Below are 22,821 nucleotides of genomic sequence, written 5' to 3' on the forward strand. Positions count from 1 at the left end.
CTTTGTCCCTTTTTTAACATTATACTTGTTACATTCACTAAAATTCTACAATTACTTTTTTACTAAAAAGACTAGAGAATGCAAATTATCCATGAGAATTAACTGATGAATTTATGTTCAACCAGGCACGATTTCGGAAAAAAGACATGAAAACCCTGTAAGACAGAAGACTGCAGACATAGTAACGGCCCCAGACAAACCTGATTCAGCAACGATAGAAAAACCACCAGAAGGTATAAATTCAAAGGAAAATTTTGCAGTGCTATGGGGAAAGAGCAGCAGAGTGGGGCTAATTGGATCGCTCTTTCAAGGATCTGCCACGTACTTTTGACCGAATGACCTTCTCTTGTGCTGTGCTATATCATTCTGTAAGATGGAGTTCTGGTGTAGTACTTGAAATATTACTGTTGACTTGTTTGCAAAAATATAATTAACTTTGAGGCAGTGGGAGTTGAAGCTTATTTTACACTCAAACGAAGGCTGTGGAAAACCTGTCACACTTTTAAAATATTTTGGCTGGTTCAAGACTTTTTTTATTTAAAAACTTGCACATTCAGTATTGTTTATTACTCCATAAGTTGCTATCACAAACTGATCATTTTCAATATTCTAAAGCCTGTAATTTGTTTTCCTTTAGTTATTTAACCCCCAAAATGCCTGGCAAAAAGTTGCAGATGTTAAACAGATGAGGTTTCAAAAGCTTTTATATACTTGCTATCTAGATACTACATCTATAAAATGATATGTCATTCTAAAGTAATTTATCACTCAATTTGTTCCTAAGTGTTTTATTTATTCTACATTTATACTATTAGGATATAATAAGTGCAGCATAATATTGGTGAAGCCTTTTAGCCTCTATAGCCAACTGTAGAATAACAGTCTGAGTAGGCAGGTCAAAATGACTAGTGCTTTATGGACATACGAACAAGGAGTAGGCCATTCGGCCCCTTGAGCTTACTCTGCCATTTAACAAGATCGTGGCTGATATGATCATGATCTCAAATCTGCATCCCACCTACTCCCTGATAACTTATCACCCCCTTGCTTACCAAGAATCTATCCACTTCTGCCATAAAAATATTCAAAGACTCTGCTTCCACCGCCTTTTCAGGAAGAGAGTTCCAAAGACTCTCAACCCTCAGAGAAAATTTTGCCTCATCTCTGTTTTAAATGGGTGACCCCTTATTTTTAAACAGTGATCCCTAGTTCTAGATTCTCCCACAAGAGGAAACATCCTCTCCACATCCACCCTGTCAAGTCCCCTCAGGATCTTTTGTGTTTGAATCAAGTCGCCTCTTACTCTTCGAAGCTCCAGCAGATACAAGCCTAGCCTGTCCAACCTTTCCTCAAAAGACAGCCTACCCATTCCAGGTATTAGTCTGGTAAACCTTCTCTGAACTGCTTCCAGCACATCTACACCCTTAAATAAGGTGACCAGTACTGTACACAGTATTCCAGATGTGGTCTTACTAATGCTCTGTATAACTGAAGCATAACCTCCCTACTTTTGTATTCAATTTCACTCGCAATAGATGATAACATTCTATGTGCTTTCCTAATTACTTGCTGTACCTGCATATTAGCCTTTAGCAATGCATGCACTAAGACACCCAAATCCCTCTGCATCTCAGAGCTCTGCAATCTCCATTTAGATAATATGCTTCTCTTTTATTCTTTCTGCCAAAATGGACAATTTCACATTTTCCCACGTTATACTTCGTTTGTCAAATCTTTGACCACTCACTTAAGGATGCTACAAGGTGACATAGTTGGGTTATGTCCTCTTCACAACTTACTTTCCTACCTATCTTTGTGTCATCAGCAAATATGGCAACCATCCCATCCATCCCTTCATCCAAGTCATTTATATAAATTGTAAACAGTTGAGGTCCCAGCACTGATCCCTGTGGCACTCCACTCATTATTATGTCAGTGCCTTGGCCTTTTCAAAGTTCAATGATGGTAACGTAAGCAAACATTGTCATTCTGTGCAAGCAGCAACCTACAAACAGCACTGAGATAAATGGGCGTGTATACTTTAGTAATATTGATTGAGGGAGGAATGTTGGCCAGAACATTGGCAGAAGTCCAGCATCTCTTCAAATTGTGTAATAACATTTTTAATATGTAGCATTTTCACATTGATTTGATAATCTTTTCTCAGTATGATACATTCTGCAATTCAGCACTTCCTCTATACTGCCCTGGAATGTTAGCCTGTGCGCTCAGCTCCTGGTTTGGGGCTGAAAACTACAACCTTGTCCAAGAGTGCTGCTAACTGAGCCAAGCTAATGATTGTAGGGTTACTGAATTTTCAGTAAAATTTTATAGTACTATCTTGCTGTGTGCTAAGTTTCTCAATATTGGAATCAAAAGTTGTTGGCTGCCTCTCCAAACACAGTGCTGTTTTGAAAGTAGGAATCTGAAAATAATGCATCCATAAATGGATCTTAAAAACAGTGAACTGTTCATCAATGGCTGCTGGGATAAACTTTTCCATTGTAAGACATGTTCTGTTTGTTTCCAGAGACACAACTTGCTGAAAAGATACAGGACAGAGCTCAAAATGCATCCATTTTTTACTGCTGTAGATATGGGAAGCAGATATGCTTCAACATAATCAGCCAAGTGTAAATTTGAGCATTATAATAAATGCTTTGAGAGACTACTGACTTGTGCCTGCAACACTTCCATTGCACTGACTGGGTGTCCTCTGGGCTTCCCAGGACTTTGACCACCGCTAATGCCAAAGTTAAAAGTTTTAAATATAATAGCTTTTAGTTTTATATCATTTTTTTTGTCACTACGTCCAAATTCTTCCAATCAATTCATCAAGCTAATTTCCTTAGACTGGATCCAGGCAAATGTTTATTTTCTCCTCTAGTCCCCATTGATGCCTATCACTTGGTTGAGAATGTTCATTGACCTGTTGCTTTCACTTTTTCCCTCACCCTCACCTGATTCAACCCTACATAATCAGTTGAGATTATTGGTGGACGAAGAGGCTTTACTCTGAATAGATTGGAAGACCTGCTCAACTCTGTCCACAACCTGTTAACTTGTGGTATTTAGCACGCAGTAGCCATCTGTTGTAGTTTTTCTAGCTTGAGGTCTAATTCTCTGGTAACCTGTGATGTTCTTATCATACCCTTCACTCCCCATTGAACAAGGATTGGTGTTTTCGTTTGGTGAGAAAGGGATCAGGGATACATCAGGCCTTCACCTTACAGATTGTAATGGTTTGCCTTTCTGATGATGACTCAGTGCTTCATGAATATCCAGTTTTGGTCTGTTGACTATTCAGAATTAGTTGCACTTACTTGCCTGCTGGAAGATATTGTTACTGTGAAGGAAAGCTTTGTTTTCACAAGGAGTGAACACTGAGTCCTTCCATTTCGATCGTGTACAGATGTCTGAAACAGGTAGATTAGTGAAGTCAGGTGGGCTATTCCCTTGTATTGGTTCCTTTGGCAGCTGCTGTAAGCCCAGTTTGATAGCCATGTTCTTTAGAGCTTGGTGGTGGTGGCTATTGAAGTCTCCTTCCCGAAGTGAATTGTATGTCCTTGTGCCCCTGCTTTTTTCAATTGGTGTTCAATATGAAGGAATATTAATTCATCACTTGAGAATGGTGGCAATCAGCAAAAGTTTTGACCTGATTCCATGAGTCTTCATGGGGCCTGAGTGCTCTGTTGAGGACTCCAAGTGTTAAATCCACCCAACTGTATACCGGTGTGCCCCACTCGTAGATCTAATCTGTCAGTGGGTTAGGACATATTCATAGATGGGGATAGAGGCTGGGATGTTAACTGATAGATATGACTGAATATTCTTAAGTCAGACCCATTTTAATTTTCTGTGGGGCTGCTCTCCCAACATTGGCACCAGTTTCTAGGCATTACTGAGTAGCAGTAGGCTTGAATTGACTGAGCCTTGGCCTAATCTATGTCTAAGTTGCTGATATTTTTGTTCTGTAACAATTTGTTTTGTGACCTGAGTCACTTGCTTAGGCTATTTCAGGGAGATTGTGTCAACTGCATATTGTTGAACTTAGCTGTCTGGTCTACTACATATGACTAAATGGGGATGGCAGATTTTCCTCTGAATCAGCTGAGATATTTTTATGACAATCTAGCAACTTTATCACTTTTCCTGGTGCTAGACTTCAACTTACTAGATGTATTAAATTGAATTTTGCAAATTGCTGTATTTTGAGATTTTAACCATACCATCTGCTTTCTGGAAGCTTTTTCTTTTGGCAACCTTTACTTTTGTGGTGACCATGCTAGCTGACATTGTAAATTAATCCCTTTCCTTGGACCCATCTCACTGCCTTTCAAAACAACTGACATCACTTCCCTCCAAAAAAAAGCTAGCATCAATTCTTTTGTCTTTGCAAGCCTCCAACAAATCTCCAGCCTTGCCTTCCTCTATTGCTGACAGCCAAATCTTTGCCCACCTGGAACTCCAGGCTTGAATCTTTTCAACTGGGTTTCCCCTGCCTCACATCATCAGAGGAAGTTTAACTAAAGCTGTTCTCAATGTCTGCCTGACTGACTAACTGTGGTGCACTTTTCTCCACCTTGACTTCCTGACCCCTACAGCCATTGGTATAGTTGACCGCAACATCCTTTTTCAGACATTTCTCTTTCTCCATTTTCTAGCTTGATAGCACTGTCTTGTCATCCAAATTGGGTCAATGCAGGAACCAATTTGAGCATCACGTGGTCCCTTAAACAAAAAACAAATGCCATATGGCCAGGTAATCTGTTTTTGGTGGTTTTGATTAAGGATGGGATGCTGGCCTAGGTACTGGAGAACTCCCTGCTCTTAAATAGGGGACCTCTTGCATCCTCCTGCACAAACAGGTGGAACCTCTAACATTCTATTTGAAAATGGCGCACCTGACGACACACAGCAATATCATCCAGTTCTGAACTACTCCAACAATTTCATAACACTACTTTCTTTTCAAGAAAGGAATACTATTGAAAGTTAGTTATTTTGTTCTTGTATAATACTAGTATCGGGACGGTAAGAGGTGAACTACGTGGAACTTGGCCTTTTTTGACTAGCAGTCCTCTCTTTCAATGCTCCTAAAGTTAAACGCTAGAACACACTTTATTTGTTAATGTATTTTGCTCACATTTAAATTTGCTAGAAAAATAGCATTGTTATATAGTCTGAGTTTAACTCAGTCAGTTTTGTACATGTCCTTTAGATCTTTATAACACGTCCTTGTCATCATTGCACCAGCTCCATGCAGACAGTATGTAAATTCCAACTCATAAAGTGCCAATCTGCCTATGGCAAGTATATTATAAACATTAATAAAATATTTTGAGCAGCAAGATTGCTATAACATAATAGACTTGTTACCAGGGGTTAAAGAAGCAAGAAAGATTTGTATATAATCAGCAGGAGGGTTGAAATCTACCCAAAAGGGATGGATGAGTTTGTTAGGCCTAAACATTTCTGTTCCCAACTCTTCTAGTGTCCTTGAGATTGTGATCAACAATAGTGTGACTTCCTCCAGTGGTACATTTGCAGTATGGCACCTATTGACTAAAACCATATTTGTTGTTGTTTCAGTATGTTTATTGGAAATTTGAAATTGGTCAAATCTCAGTTTGACTGCTTCATAGGAACTAATTCAAGTGAAGCAGAATTGTCTTTTATCTTGGTTATGATGACCTGTATTGTATTATGATGTCAAAGTTCAGTATTTTACTAATATATATATCATATATATAGCATCTATTATGATGTGTTTAGCACTTATGATGTCACTGTATTTATAAAATGCAAACTTATACAGTGGGATTCTCTTGAGATGAGGCATCCCCAATGAAGTTTTTTTTTCGGTAGACTGTGTACATTCCTTTTGTATGTGAGGTTGAACTATTACTTCCCGGTGGAAGTGTAGTGTCATGATTTACTGTTTGAATCTTGTAGTGAATAGGTTTGGTGTTATTTGGAAACTTCAATTTTGATAGAGCGGTCATTTTAAGGACTAATAGTCATGTATAGCACCCAGTTTATTATCCAATTTTATTACTTTAGGTATATTTTTTCAGTTTTAACAGATTTAGATATGTTTGAAATACAGATCATCCATTGAACATTCATAACTTTCCTCTGTTTCCATTTTGCAGAACAGGAAGTTCCCCACAGGACACCTATTTCATTTCTCTCAAATACAGGTTTGGCTGTTGGACCGCTTGATTTTTCCGAAAGACTCCCTTCACATTTGCCAGTTTCTAGAAAACCTGAAATGTCTAACCCTGTATGTCGGTTACCTATTCCAGCTGAGAACCTGGACAGGGTAGAAAATATACTCAACACCGCTAGTGACCACCTCAAGGTCAGTAAACTCTTTCGAGTTACCAACAGTCACAGATTGCAACTCTTTTGAGTACAATCACAGTTCTTGGTTTCCGGGAGTGGGACATGAACCCACAACCCTCTGATTCAAAGGCGAGGGTGCTATGAACTGAGCCACAGCTGAGAGAGCCTCATTATTGGCAACATACTCAATGATTAGTTGATTACGAAAGAATTATAATTAGCTGAAAATAGTTAAATCATTTTTAATGTGTTGACATTGAGTGGATTGAAGGAATTACTCAGCCATGTGAGAAGGCTGCATTATTGATTGTTAGCACAAAGGTGCTTCAGTAAGCCTTTTATAAATTGCATCTTATTGCAACTTGTTTCCAGTGCTCAGTTCAGTATATTCTACAATCCCATACCAAATTGGTAATGCTCACTAGTAAAACAACTAAACTCAGTAAGGGAAGGTTGGTACTAATTTGGTGTAATGATGTAATTTTTTAAAAGGTGCTGATGGGGAATCACTTTTAAAACAAACTGCACCATCTTTAGTTTTGAAAGGATTTTGTTGATTGATTGGACTGTCATAAAAAAATATGTTTGTGTGTACATATCTCTAACTTTTTAATGTTGTTTGAAATTATATAATTCCCATTTAATTGGAAAAGTGAAAAGACGTAATCTTAAAGATATATATTAGTATATCATGACTGATCATCTAGCTCAACTACACCTTGCACTATTTCCATTTCTCTTTTTATCCAAAAACCTATTGATCTGTCTTGAACATATTCAACAACTGAGCATTCACAGCTCTCTAAATATAGACACTTACAAAGATCCTTCATTGCTTTCCATTTCCCTCCTGATGTTTGACGAGATGTTTACCAAAATTCGCTTTCACAGCTATATTTCCCTCCTCAGCTACTGTCTCTGTCTCCGACTTACCCCACATAAATTTCAACTGAGGTTCTGTTCCTCATGTTTCGAATCCACCCAGGAATACAGCTATCTCCAGGATGTACAACGTTCCTCGAACTGCTGTTCTCTGCATCCTGAGATCCACACTCAGTGCCACGTGCCACCATATGTACACACTCGACCTCTCTCTCCAGCAGCACCACCTCACCTTACCTCAAAGCTACCCTTGTCCCCAGTTTCATTTTATTCTTCGTCTCGTCGGATGCTACAATGAGAAACTTTTTTTCTTCCTTTCCGGTGTTAAGAAACACAAGCTCCAACAACTTATTGATACCTGGGATCCTCCACCCCTCTGACCCCAACCCTTCTTCTAATCCCAGCCCTTGCTGTGTGTTCACTATAGACCCTCCCCTCTCTGCTGAATGTTCTGTAATCAGCAAAGGACTCCGTTTCATTGCCTTGCGCCCTCACCTCAATGCATTTCGGGCTCGGCACAATGCTGAACACTTCTCCCTTTGCCTTCACCTCTGTGCTCACTTCTTTAGGTAGGAGCCCTCACCCCATTCAATGGATCCTTTCACCTGCCTCCAGTATTCTCCCTCTACCTGGACCCCTACCTCTTACCTGCTCAAGAGCAGGTTTCATTGAGAACTGTCGGTATGACATCGGCCATCTTAATTTCTCTGTTCCTCTCACCCACTCCAGCCTGTCTCTTTCTGAACTTGCACTCCATTCTCTCCAATCCAAACCTGCCGACAAGGGCGGTGCTGTTGTTATCTGGCGTACTGACCTCTACCTTGCAGAGGCTTACTGCCAACTTTCAGACACTTCTTTCTACCTCCCCCTGGACCATGACCTCAACACCGAACATCAAGCCATTGTTTCCAGGACTGCCACTGACCTCGTCTCCTTTGGAGATCTTCCCTCCACAACTCCCAACTTCATAGTTTCCAAACCCCGCACAGCCCGCTTCTACACCCTTTCCAAAATCCATAAACAGGACTGTCCTAGTAGATCCATCATGTCAACCTGTTCCTGCCCCACGGAACTTATTTCTTCCTATCTTGACTCTATTCTCTCTTCCCTTGTCCAGTCTCTTCCCACCTGCATTCATGGTTCCTCTGACGCCCTACGTCATATCAACAATTTCCAGTTTCTTGGCCCTAACTGCCTCCTTTTCACTATGAACACCCAGTCCCTCTACACCTCCGTCTCCACCAGGAAAGTCTGAGGGCCCCTCGCTTCTTCCTTGAACAGAGGCGCGAACGATCCACATCCACCACTCTGCCTGGCTGAACTTGTTCTTTCATTGAACAATTTTTTCTTTAACTTGTGTCTCTTTCTCCAAATAAAAGGTGTGGCTATGGGTACCTGCATGGGCCCTAGTCACTCCTGTCTTTTTGTGGTGTATGTGGAACATTCCTTGTTCCAACCCTTCTTCTAATCCCAGCCCTTGCTGTGTGTTCACTATAGACCCTCTCCTCTCTGCTGAATGTTCTGTAATCAGCAAAGGACTCCATTTCATTGCCTTGCGCCCTCACCTCCATGCATTTCAGGCTCGGCAATGCTGAACTCTTCTTCCTTTGCCTTCACCTCAGGCGCCCCCCTTTTTTCCTTTGGAACGTCGATATCTGTGTCAGTGCCACTTCATGCTCTCATCTGAGCCTGGAAACATTCCTTGGTTCTTGCTTCCAATTTCCACCCCTTCCTCACTTTCATGTGGTCCATCTCCGACCCTTCCTCGACCTCTCTGTCTCCATTTCTGGTGATAGATTGTCTACCAATATTCATTACAGGCCCACCAACTCCCACAGCTACCTCGACTACAGCTCACACCCTGCATCCTGTAAGGACTCCATCCCATTCTCCCAGTTCCTCTGCCTCCGTCACCTCAGTTCCAGTGATGCTACTTTCCAAAACGGTGTTTCTGATATGCCTTCCTTTTCCTTAACCAAGGGTTCCCCCCACCTCCCACTCCTGTGGTTGACAGGGCTGTCCTCACCCATTCCCCTCCCTCCCAGAACCATGATAGGATCCCCCTTGTCCTCAGTTTTCACCCCACCAGCCTCCACATTCAAAGGATCATCCTCTATAGCCCTCTACGGTAAAGAATTCCACAGATTCACTACCCCCTGAGAGAAGAAATTCCTCCTCATCGTTGTTTTAAATGGGTGCTCCCTTACTCTGAGATTATGCCCTCTGGTCCTAGACTCTCCCACAAGGGGAATAACCTCTCAGCATCTACCCTATCAAGCCCCCTAAGAATCTTATATATTTCAATAAGGTTGCCTTTCATTCTTCTAAATTCCAATGAGTAGAGCCCCAACCTACTCAACCTCTCCTCATAAGAAAATCGCTCCATACCCGGGAGTAACCTGGTGAACCTTCTCTGGACTGCCTCCAATGCCAGTATATCTTTCCTTAGATAAGGGGACCAAAATTGTTCACAGTATTCTAGATGTGGTCTAACTAGTGCCTTGTATAGTTTTAGCAAGACTTCCCTAATTTTATACTCCATTCCCTTTAAAATAAAGGCCAACATTCCATTTGTCTTCCCTATTACCTGTTGAATTTGTATGTTAGCTTTTTAGGATTCATGCACAAGGACTGCCAAATCCCTTTGTTCTGCAGCCTTCTGCTGTCTTTCTCCATTTAACTAATATTCAGCTCCTCAGTTCTTCCTACCAAAGTGCATAACCTCACACTTCCCCACGTTATATTCCATCTGCCAAGCTTTGCCCACTCAATTAACTTGGCTACATCCCTCTGTAGACTCCTTGTGTCATCCTCACCACTTGCCTTCCCACCTATTTTTGTGTCATCCACAAACTTGGCAATAGTTCATTCCCCTCATCCACGTCATTAATATATATTGTAAATAATTGAGGCCCCAGCACTGATCCCTGTGGCACTCCATTAGTTACAGTTCACTGCAGGAGTTCTTCAGGGTAGTGTCCTCAGCCCAACCATCTTCAGCTGCTTCATCAATGATCTTCCTTCCATCATAAGGTCAGAAGGAGTGCAGAGGGAACAATTGGAATTTGAATTCAACATTCAGTGTGAACCTCTTGCATCTGCTGCGAGTTTGTGGGGGGCAATAGCACCATCTTAACCAATCACAGTATTGCTATTATTGCTGCAATTACCCAAGTACATTTAATTTCCAGTACATTGTTAAGCACTTTGTATAAATAAATGAGATTGAAAAATGGCCTGTGCAAGTGTAATTTTGATTCAAATGCTTTTTCAAGAAATATACAAGCTAAGCTGCTTTTGTAAATTTAATCACTGATCAAATTATAATGTTTCTTTTGAAGGCTGATGTTCTATCTGAAATTCGCCAATGGAGGTTGTCAGTTATTGAGCAGCACAAACAGGAATTGCAAGATGAAAGGATGAAACACGAAGCTCAAATTGCACAAATGGCCTGTCAGACTGAGAACTTGAACCAGTTGATTTGTACATATGAGGATTCAGTTCGAAGAAAAGATGAGGTACTGTAATTGCTACGCAGAAAATACTTAGAAGTGTGAATCGCCATCTCACCAAAAATAAATCATGATCACAAAATAATTAAATGAGTCATGTTGCACATAGAAGAGAAATATCATAACCCACATAATTGGAGAGATATTTGTAACTAAAATACTACCTCGGTGATTTAATCTGACCTTTAGTTCAAACTTCCCATTGCATGCAGAAGAAGCAATGAGTGGATATTTCTTACAATGTGTTATATATCTTTTGCCTATAACAATATTTACATATAACTGGAAGTTTATGCTCTCGTCCTGCTATATGTGTGTGTTCCTCTGTCTAAGCCCAGAAATTTATGTTCTCATTGCAATGTGAGTAGAAAGCTGTTTGCATTTGTGACCAGAGTTTAAAATAAATTAGATAATGGAAGAATCAATAATAAAGTTTCACAAAATATGTGCAAGTTTGACCCGACTGAACAGAGAAATATTTCTTGCTTGATACTGAGCTCTATTCAAACTGCCCTGTGATATGTGACTCCCTACATAAAATATACAGTTCAAATACATGCAGCTCATTTTAGGACTTGGCAACTGAAGAGCTTTGTGCTAATCTTGCATGATAAAATTTCTTGGCAAAATAATCATGGAGGAAATGAGAATTTTTATTATTATGCAGCAAGTTTTTATGATCTAGAATAAGCTGTCTGAAAGGGTGATGGAAGCAGATTCAATAGTAGCCTTCAAATGCAAATTGGATATATACTAGAAAAGGAAACATTTGCAAGGTTATGGGGAAAGAGCAGAGGAATTAAACTAATTGGATAGCTCTTTGTTTTCATGGCTGTGCTGGTTTTTTCAAAGAAACTGAGTTCCTACTGCACTGTTCCAGTGAGGCTCAACATAAGCTCGAGGAGCAGCACCTCATCTTTCAATTAGGCATTTTACAGCATTCCAGAATAAATATTGAATTCAACAATTTCAGGCCATAATCTGTGTTCCATTTTGTTTCTTTGCCTTTGCTGGTTTTCTGCTTTCTTTCAGTCAGCAGCACACCACCTCTAGTCACATACTATTTCTTTGTTTCTTTTCTTGCCCTATCCCATTCCCTTTCATCCTGGAAGGCTAACTTTTCTGTCATTCAACTCTCCTGGCTTTCACCTAATGCAGACCTCCCTTCTCCTATCCAGCCCTTGCTCAAAGCCTATTTACACCTCTAACTTTTCCCAGTTCTGATGAAAGATCGCAGACCCGAAACATTAATTCTGTTTCTCTCTCTTCACAGATGCTTCCTAACCTCCTTGAGTTTATTCCAGAATTTTCTGCTTTTAATCACTTCAACTGTTATCCCACCTTCAAACTTCCCCTTTAATTGCTCAAGTCCTCAAATTCGTCATTGCTGTGTCTTTCTCTCTCATAGTTTATTTAAATCTGACCAGTCTGGCTTCCATGTATTTCCACATTATAACAGCTTACTTAATCAGAGTCACGGATTCCAGTAATTCACAGTTTCTTAATAGTCAGCAGAAAGGGTCAGATAACAGCATAGATTGATTCTTGAAGAAATCAGGGACTAATTCCTCTTTTGGAATATCTTTCTTCCAATTGAAACTGGCTGTCAAAATAACAGTAAATGTTAAAGCTAATGGCATTCACTGTTACCTATGTGTGAATGCTACAGCAACTTCAGGGAGAGGCGGATAGGTGATTAAATGCAAAAATCCAAAAGCTGACGTTCCAGTGATGCTGCACAGCTGTTAGCTTAACAATAACAGCATCTAATTTGTCTCGTTCACTGAGTGGTGTGAAATTGCTGTATTTGCACAGTATATTTGAACTAAATTCCCCACAGAAAATTGGTGTGTTTGGAGCCAATTAAGTCTGCAAGTATTAAGGCTCGAAACGTTAACTGATTTCTTCTCCGCCGATGCTGCCAGACTTGCTGAGTTTTTCCAGGTAATTCTGTTTTTGTCTTGGATTTCCAGCATCCGCAGTAGCTTTTAGCTTTTTGTTTTTAAGTCTGCATTAGCTGTCAAATTCTTTTAATACGTTAATTGATAATTACTACCAAATTTTCAGTACCAGAGAGATGTTAACTAAACAAGTGTGAAATCTCATTCCTAAAAGTTTTCTTGAGTGAGAGTCTGGGGGAATTGATCATGGAAAACAAAAATGGTGGAGGTATTGAGCAGATATTTTGGGTCTGTTTTCACAATCACCATCACTAGGGAAAAGGTGCTAGGAAAACTGTTAGACCTAAAGGCTGACAAATTCCTATGACTGGATGGCCTGCACCCTGGGGTCTTAAAAGAATTGAGGTACAGTAGATACGTTGTTAATTTTTGGTTTGTTAGTTGACCAATCACAGGCCTCTCTTTTAAGACAGTTGAGAAATTTTAACTCAGAGTCATTAGAGTGTGGAATTCTGTTCCTCAGAAAGTAGTGCTGGTTGCGACTTAAGATTTATTCAAGGCTGAATTAGATTTTTGTTAGACGACAGAGTCGAGGGTAATGGTGGAGACAGGAAAGTGGAGATGAGACAACAACCAGATCAGCCATGATCTTACTGAATGGTGGAGCAGGCTTGAAAGGCTAAATGGCCTCCTCCTCCTAAGCCTGATGTTCCTAAGTTTTCATTGGATATTTTAAAAATGTACTAAAACATTTTTCTCTCCCTCCCCCCTCCTATCTATCTTGCCGCTCTGTTTCTCGTTCTGTTCCTAATTTGGCATTGAATTCACCCACTCTAATTTGCATTTCCTTGTCAATCCTTGTTCTGTTAATTTCACAACCCTTCAATCTGTTTGAGATATCCAGTTGCTTGCTCTGCTCGCTAAGGCCCCAGTTTCCTTCCCTCCAAGCTTTTCAGTCAGCATTTCCAGCAACTTGCAGCATAAAATAGCTTTGCAATTAAATGGGGAAGATTAACTAATAGCAAATGCACATTATGGCCCAATATTTTGATCTATATTTAATTTTTGGCCAATGATTAAAGTCTGACTGTGGTCCACTATGCATAATCTGTTCAGAAAACTCTTCTAATTTAAGATTGGTGGTATTCAAACTGGTATTCTTGTTGGAAGTAGGTTTAATTATTCTTCCAGAAGTAATATCAACAAAGAGGTTAGCCATTAATTGCTGCATTTCTTTTTATTTCTATCTACAAAGGTGATCACCAATTTGATCCAAGGCATTCAGAATCTGAAAGAGAAGATAGAATTGATGCGCAGATTTACACAATGGCGACTTCAACATTCAGAAGCAAAAATGGAAGTAGGTGTCAGAAATATCTGCAAACATATAATTTTAAAGCTAGCTGTAAGGGTGAAGTGTTGTTAACCTGTGATTGTTAATTTTTAGCAAGTTGACAGATTCGATGTGCTGCAGAATACCAAATGAGACAATCCTGCCTCATTTACATTTAAAGAATGAAGACTTGGTTAACTAAACTTTCATCTGTCCCCAGTGTATGAACTTAGTTAAATCTGGTTTTAGTGAGTGAATATACTGTTGTAATAACCATATTAAATGTATTGCGTACAGTATGGTATCAGATTATTTTGCATGTGGAGGGGCAAAGAATATGAATACTTCAGAATATTGAATGTTTATAATCAAAATATCATCCAATATTTGGTTTCACTGTAGTCAGGTCAGGCATTTAAATATGATCTTTTATCTTGAATTGCCACATAATCCTGGATGTTATACTCCATGATGCACACCCTTCAGCTTAAAAGTTGCTTTTCACAATTTGTGTAGAGTTCACTCACTGATGCAGAAAATACATAATTATTGATGATGTAGAAGAATTTTGATTTTTTTTTAAAAGGAATTCTAAATTCTACAAAAAATGCTTCCATTAAGCAATTTCAAAGTTTAAAACTAAAAGCTCCGCTTTAGCTCCCCAAGTATGTAGTTTTATAGTTAATTCCCCGTCTGCAGCATATTCTGAGCCATGACAGCAGTAGTACCACTACGGTTGGGCTCAATATCCTTGGATTAGGAAGGGAAAAATTAGTCAGCAGTCCAACTTCTGATGATTACCCCTCTTATAAGAGTGCATCATACAACAGCAAGGAGTTAAAGCTTTCAGGGGGGGCAGAAAATTGGCAAGGGTTGGGGAAATAGTTTAGAAATGTGAAGAACAGCATTGAAGCTGTACTAAGTCTGCATCTCTGTTAGGAAATCTTTTAAACACAGTTAAATAATTCCTCATGATTCAGGCTCAAGTTGTCTAAATACAAGTTTATTGCTCAAGACACCAATAGCATAATAACTAATATGGTTATACAATAGATTCATTCAACCTGATTTTTTTGCAGACCCAAGATCATTAAACTTGTAGATGTTGTCTATATGTTCCCTGATATATTGTGTACCCTTTCTTTGTGAGTTCTATCATATGATACCCAGAATGTATATTGAAGCAAGTTCCTTCTCGCCCTCCCTCCAGACTTGACATAATGGCCATCTTGATGGCTTAGCTGTTAAGCGGTTATTAATATTACAACAGGAAGGACAATCACAAATAGTTAAATTATACTGCTTAGATGCTCCCATTGTTCTGACCAGTAGCCAATACTTGTTCCTGATGTCGGATGGCCAACATGTCTGCTATAGTTTCTACTTCTGGCTGATAACCATATTGATTCAAATTCTGACCAGTCAGGCAAATTCTTAACAATCTCCCTTAGTGTATATTTTTATTCTGCAATGAAGGTTTTATTCTAATTAGGAATGGAGCTGTACTGTTCTACTGTCCTTGTATCACCGTCTGTCTGCCTGAATTGTGGTTTTATTTTTACATTGGCTTTTTTTTTTGGTAACAAATCTAATTTAATCACCACTCCAGTTTATATACTGTCACATAAGAGAAACGGTGTCACAGAGAGACCAACTTTTATGCAGTTGGAGGGATTGGGTGGAGAAACAACAGCTCATTATGGGTGCAGGGTGAGGTGAAATAAAATGTTAGCAATGGAATTGCTCCACTAGGTGGAAATTTCACATAAGAGGAATGTTTGTCTGTATAGTTACTGCATTGAAATGACGTCTATGCTTGTTAATTTAATTTACTAATGGAATCTTTTTTTGGGTTTGTCCTTGTAAAAGACATTGTTAGATGTGCCTTTTAGGTTTTGTGTGAAGGACACATGGGATGGTGTCATTTTATATGTATAGATACTTGGTGTGAAAACTGGATCAGCTCATTGCGATATCAAATGCACTTTCATTTCAAACCTTAAAACTGTTCTGTGGTAGAATTCCTTTAAAGAAATCATGAAATTTGTCTCCAGCAACAACAACTGGATATTCTGTTTATCACCACAGCATCTCTAAAATGAATAATTTAAAATGTGCATTTAATCTGTGTGTTCTATTAGCCAGGGAGGTAGAGAGAACAGGCAATAGTTCACATTAGTAAAAATGCTCTGTACCTGATTTAGATTGAAAAACTTAAATCAATAACACCACCCACATACAAGTCAACCCATGACTACATGCAATTTGCCAGAGCATCCAACATACTTAGATTTCAGAATATTTTGTGATTTCTATACATTTGTATTTTGTCACTTCTTTGAGTTTAAACCAGAAAATGCTAGAAATGTACAATAGGTCAAAAAGCATCAGAATGGACAGAATACATTATTTTTTTTCAAGTGATGCTTTTCAGACCTGCCAATTTGAGTGTCTAAAATAGTGAACTATCTGGGCTCATAGGCAATATATTGCTTGAATCTGTTATTACATTTTACCTGTACTATAAGGGTTAATGTGTAAAGATCAGTCAGCCATTTAAATTGGATGTTTAAAATGCATTTTGTTCGCTGTATGAACCAATACATATTTGACTGGACTTAAATAAATATGATTAGTGTTTTAGGGTACATAGTCTCAGAAATTAGACTTTTTTCCCATATTGGGCATATGTGCAAAAGAAATTTTGCTAGATTTGCTTCATCTCTAAAGTAGGATGTTATTCCTAACTCATTGTTTTATACAATGACAACCCCACAATGCAAGTCTCATTCACCTGGAGGTTTTGCATCCCATCAAATGTTCCTGTCAGCGCTAATGCATCCTATCATAATATGGGCTCTGCTTGCTGTTCACTCCAGTCCTCACCAGTCTCCAATCTGCCTATTCTCTAGCACAGGATTTAAATCAAAAGTCTCCTTGGGATCTTATGTTTCAATAAGAGTACCTCTCATTCTTCTAAACTCCAATGGATACAGGTGCAGCCTATTCAACCTTTCCACATAAAATAAACCCCCATCCCAGGTATCAGCCTGGGGAACCCCCACCCCAGGTATCAGTCCAGGGGACCTTCTTTGAATTGCTCCTAACATAAGGAGACCAAAACTATACACAGTATTCCAGATATACAACTGCAGCAAAACATCCCAACATTCAGAAAATGCTGGAAAAGCTCAGCAGATCTGGTAGCATCTGTAGTGAGAGAAACAGAGTTAACCATCGGAATTTTCCATGCCTGCTGGCAGTGGGCATGATAGGTGGCGCGCACAGACAATATGGCGCGATTGGTTTCACGACAATGGGAAGGCAGGCTGCAATCTTCCGCTCAGCCTGCCAACAGTGGGCCGCATTTGCTGCCAACGGTCGTCAGGGAGCTCATTGTAATACATCATATCATTTAAAAGGCCATCTTGCCAGGCTCTTGGACCCTGCTGATCGTCCATCCACATCAGCGGGAAAGCACGTTGACGTGTTGCACAACAGCACACAGGCGACGTGCACTTGGTAGCCTTTACTTTGGGAAAACTGAAGGTGAGTGAACAGCATCGTTTTCCACAGCTCGCCAGGGTCACTTGTTATTTTGCAGGCTTCAGGGTCACCGGGGGGCTGGGGTGAAGTCCGTCCTGCCATGGAGGCAACTGTTGTCTGTGATGGTGGGGGGTGTCCGGGGGAAACTGTTGCCCAGCTCCGGAGGTGACTGTTGCTGGGAGGGAGGTGGCGGGGGGTGGGGGGGGGGGGGGGGGGGGGGGGCAACTGCTGCCTTGCCGTTGGATCCCGCGCACAAGAAATCGAGGTGGGGGACAGGGTAGGCAAGGGAAGTGGCCACACAGCAGCGACACCTGTATAAACTGACCATTCCTCTGCAACTGAGACAGTTCAGGTGCAGGCGCAGCCGCAGTGATAGGATATGAGCCTGCCCGCCCACGCAAGCAACACGGAGGCACCAAAATGCCACCAAGCACCCCAGACCTTACCCCCCTAACCCCCCCACCGCCTGCACAGACTGAGACCGGAACTACTTTAGTGGACCGCAAGGCAGTTGGACTGCACACTTTGCAATCTCCTCGACAAAGCTGACCACGTAGCAGTCACTGCTGGAGGCGCGCTCAGCCCCTTGCAACCTCAGCAACCCAGTTAGGAGCAGCCTCCCCCATGTCGCCAGCTGACAGGGCAGCCATGCAGCGCACTCATCTGTGGCCACCCAAGGGGTGGCCAGCACTCTCTGGGAAACGTTAAGGGGCCGTCACACAGGACCAAGAAAGGTGCTAAGTTCACCCATGCTAACCACGTGTATCTATCGTGCTGCAGGAGGACCACATCAGGAGCTTGGAGCCTGGTGACCTTACTGTATGCTTGATGGCCGACAGAGAGCGAAGAAGATGGAGGAGAGAGCGACTGAGGAGCCTGACTGCGCAACAGCAGGAGCAGCAACCTCAGGAAGAAGGGGCTGCTGGGGCTCCCATGCACACTGGCCAGGAGTGACAGTGAGCAGTGGCTGGTCAGCGCCTAGCGACACCCAGGGTCTATAGACACCACCTGTCATTCCTGCAGATGACCGAGAACCAGTGTCGCCAATGACTGCGCATGCCTAGGGACCTGGTTGCTCACATTTGCCACACTGCAGGACTCGGCACCAAGGGGATATGGAGGGCATCCAGTGCCAGTGGCTGTGAAAGTGACCCTGACACTCAATTTCTATGCCAGTGGCTCCTTTCAGGGCTCCACAGGTGACCTCTGTGGGATATCACAAGCCACCACCCACAAATGCATCCATGATGTCACAGATGCCATCTTCTAGAGGGCACACAACTTTGTGCATTTCGTCCACTTCCGGGACAGCCAGAGTGCAAGGGCCATTGGATTCCCACAGGTGCAGGGTGCGATCGACTGCACCCATGTGGCGCTCAGGTCTCCGTTGCTGCATGCAATAGACTACGTCCACCGCAAGGGATTCCACTCACTTTGCAGCTGGTATGCAACCACCAGAAACACTTCCTGCAGGTGTGTGCATGATGCCTACATCCTCAGTCGGTCATAGATCCCTGGAGTCTTCCAGGATCCACAGAAGCTGCAGGTATGTCTCGGGGACCAGGGCTACCCACAGAGGCCGTGGCTGATGACACCGGTGCAGTGGTCTCAGACCGCAGCAGAGGTTTGGTATAATGAGGCTCATACTGCAGCTCGCAACTTGGAGCAAACCATTGGGATGCCAAAGATGAGGTTCCCGTGCCTGAACCGGTCTCATGGAGCCCTGCAATACAGTCCACAGAGGGTGTCGCGCATTGTCGTCGTTGTCATCTGCTGCGCACTTTACAACCTGGCGCTCCAACGGGGAGACGAGCTGGCTGAGGAGGAGATGGAGGAGCTGCACGTCTCCTCCGGTGAGGAGGATGCCAACAGGGATGAGGGTGAGGAGGTCCTCTGAGGCAACGATGACGGGGATTAGGCCCTTGCACTAGCTAGACAGGGCAGGCATGCTCTGGAGGCCCGTATAGCTGCTCGATTTGTGGAGCATGATGATGACATGCAGTGAGGTGACCCCATAGACCCTTACAGCACATTTGTGAACATTTGACTCCAGCCTGGATTATGCAGCGTGAACACCCTCTGTGAAAATGCTCCTGTCACGGAGATGCAGTGGAGTCCCTAATATAGTCACTCGAATGCAGGAGGATGATGACGACACACAGTGAGGACATTCCATAAATTTTCACACAGCCTCTGAGAATGTCTGACCCGTCTGGCCGAGGGCAGCTCGCTTGCACTCCATGATCAGGGTCAAATAATAGAGACACAGCCAAGAAACTTTGGAAGCACCTGATCCTTTGTCCGCCTTCAGCACCTGAGCCCTTCAGGAGCACAGCGTCAGTGGTCACAGATGCTAAAGAGATGGGGGACAGCCCCTCCCTTAAAGGTGCTGAGAGCACATCGAGAGAATGAGAGAACTTTGCGGCGCTTGTTCTCTACATTCTGGCAACAATGACAAGCACCACTGAGGTGCAGGCATCAGTAATGTTCCCAGAGAGCATGCGGCCAGACTGTCACTTTGGTCTGAAGGCTGCACAGAACACCGGAAGGAGGCCCTGGATTGAGACACCTGCCTTTATATTGTGCAGAAAGGTTTCACATCTGAGTGACAAGAACACTGCTCATCAGAACAAGGAACCATAGGCAGGGAGACATTCTTGGGAGTTTATTGACAATAGTGAACAGTATGTACAAGTGTTTAACACCAGTGCACAGGCTGTGCAACTAATTCTCCTTAACTCCCCAACATCCACAGCGGAGGTGGAGGCAGCCTGCTGACTGCGACACCCTGTCTGTGATGACTTTGGCAGGCATCTTCTAGAGGGCTGAGACTTGGAGGGCCCCCAGACTGCTTTCAGGGTGCTGCTGTGTGACACTGGCACCCTCCTTGGCCTGTGAAGTTGGAGCTGCTGAGGTCACAGGAAGAGGGGATTCGGATGGACCGGTCACTCCTGGAGTCACCTGCGTGAATAGGCCCGGAGTATGCACCTGCTGCTGATCCTCCCTATGGGTGCCTGTGGCCCCTGGCTGACTCCTTGAGGAGAAGGGGTCGCTGAAGTGAGACGGAGCTGCCCCACACCCCTCTTGCATACGTACTATTGTAGGCCAACTATGGCGCCAGTGATGGAGTTGAGCCCAGGCAGCAATGCAGGAATGACGTCCTGGATCAAGGTCTCCATGGCAGCCACCATCCTGCCAGTGTTGACCTCGGTGCGCTGGCATGCCAACGCACCATCACCTTAGCCTGAAAGTGGACGGACTCCTCCATTGTGCCTTGCAATCTGAGGAGTGCAGCGGACATCCCTTCCCAAGCTTGCAGCTCCAGCAACTGTCACATGACTGAGTCCAGAGGCTCATCATCTGACTGACTCAGCACATTCCTGGCCTCCAATCCTCCGAATGCTGGGGACCTGGGAAGCCCCTGCCGCCGCCTCCTGTGCATCAGACAGTGTGATATGCTCACCAGATTGTGATCCCTTGTCTATTCTAAAGCTAGGTCCTGCCGAGATGTGTCTCTGTGCTGGTGGAGAGTGTGGGTGAGCGCTGTGACAGGACTTCAAGAAGGGCGCCTTCAGAGGTTTCTTCGGGGCTTGATTGGAGACCCTGGATCATGGACTCTGTTGGTTGGCAGCTGTGCCTGTGAAAGCAAGGAGAGATAATTAGTGTATGGCAGTGGCCTATGAAAGAGGACACATCGCTCATGGCATGGTTGTCTGATGGATGTTGCATTGCTGGATCCTCACTTGGTTGAGCAGCGCTGACCTCATTGTCAGCACAGGACCAGTCCAGATCCTCGCCAGCCAGCTTGATGGCTCTGTTTTCAAAGTCCGTGAGGACCTTGATTTCGGGCATTCCGCCACTGGTCTGTGACCCCTCTCCTTCTTGTGTGCCACCTTGTCCTGCATGGATAGAGATGAAGAAAGTGTAAGCAGGACACCTGCCGGGCCAGATGATAAATATGCCCGGCCTGTGCAGGTGGTGAGTGGTCCCACGGACGGGCTGAGGACGATGAAGGTGTGTGTGAGAGTGTGAATGAGATGTCCCTTGAATTGACAGTTAGTGAGGGCCCTGTGGATGTGTGCTGGGTTTGTGACTGTGAGTTGAGAGTGATGAAAAGAGTGACTTACCCTGGCGGAACAGAGGAGATCATTCATCCTCCTGTGGCATTGAGTGGCTGTCTTTTTCTGAAGAGTGTTGGCGCTGACCACCATTGTCACTGTCTCCCAAGCCAGATTGGTCACGTTGCTGCCCATCCTGCAGCCAGAGCAGGGGTACAGGACATCCCGACAGGCCTCCCTGGCATCCAGCAGTTGCTCAAGAGACCCGCCGTTAAACCGGAGGGATGGTGTGCTGCGGTCTTTTTTCCTTTGCTGGCCACGTCTCCCGGGCAGCAGTGGTGAGCTGATGGCGGCTGGGCGATGGCGGGAGGCCGAATGAGTGCCTGCCTGCCATGGAAACGGTGTTTCCCAGGAATGCATAAATGTGGTGGGTTTGGGAGGATACAGCATGAAAACTCGCCTTCACCATCGGCGGTTAGGACACCATTTTGCCAGCCCGCTACCACACTTAGTGCAAATTTGGGAAAATTCCGCCTAACGTTTCAAGTCCAGATGGCTCTGAAGAAGACTCACCTTTCTGTTTTCATTTCAAATTTCCAACATCCACGGTATTTTGCTTTTACTTCATTATCCCTATGTTTATATTCCATTTCCCTTGCAATAAATGACAGCATTCCATTTGCCTTCCTGATCACTTGCTGTACTTGCATACTACCTTTTCCTGATTCATGTACCAGGACACCCAGTTCCCTTTGTACTTCAGTTCTGCAATCTCTCTCCATTTAAATAATATGCTGCTTTTCTGTTCTTCCTGCCAAAGTGGACAAGTTCACATTTTCCCACATGATACTCCACATTTTTGCCCACTTACTTAACCTGTCTATGGCCCTATGCAGACTCCTTATGTCCCCCTCCTTTCTTTCCTACAACTTACTTTCCTACCTATCGTTGTCATCAGCAAATTTAGCAGCCCTACATTTGGTGTCTCCATCCAAGTCATTGATATAATTTTTGGGGGGAGGCAGAAAGTAGGAAACTATAGACCAATTAGTTTAACGTCTGTCGTTGGGAAATTGTTGGAATCCATTATTAAGGAAGTAGTAATGGGGCATTTGGAAGTCAAAATGCAATCCATCAGAGTCAGCATGGTTTTATGAAGTGTAAGTTGCGTTTGACTAATTTGCTAGAGTTCTTTGAAGATGTGACAAGCAAAGTGGATAATGGGGATCCTGTAGATGTAG

At 42.9% G+C, this 22,821-nt stretch overlaps 1 protein-coding gene across 3 annotated transcripts in view; it reads left to right on the plus strand.

Annotated features, from left to right (window-relative positions):
- poc5 (POC5 centriolar protein homolog (Chlamydomonas)) overlaps window positions 1-22,821 on the plus strand; it is a 105,555-nt gene that overhangs the window by 23,986 nt on the left and 58,748 nt on the right. For all 3 annotated transcript variants that reach the window (XM_078563579.1, XM_078563598.1, XM_078563588.1), the window contains exons 4-7: window positions 126-233; window positions 6,156-6,364; window positions 10,572-10,748; window positions 13,899-14,003. In XM_078563579.1, the coding sequence (XP_078419705.1) occupies window positions 126-233; window positions 6,156-6,364; window positions 10,572-10,748; window positions 13,899-14,003 (599 nt within the window). The remainder of the gene's footprint in view (window positions 1-125; window positions 234-6,155; window positions 6,365-10,571; window positions 10,749-13,898; window positions 14,004-22,821) is intronic.

This window comes from Cetorhinus maximus, chromosome 2, assembly GCF_964194155.1.
Source record: "Cetorhinus maximus chromosome 2, sCetMax3.hap1.1, whole genome shotgun sequence".
NCBI classification, from domain to species: Eukaryota; Metazoa; Chordata; class Chondrichthyes; order Lamniformes; family Cetorhinidae; genus Cetorhinus; species Cetorhinus maximus.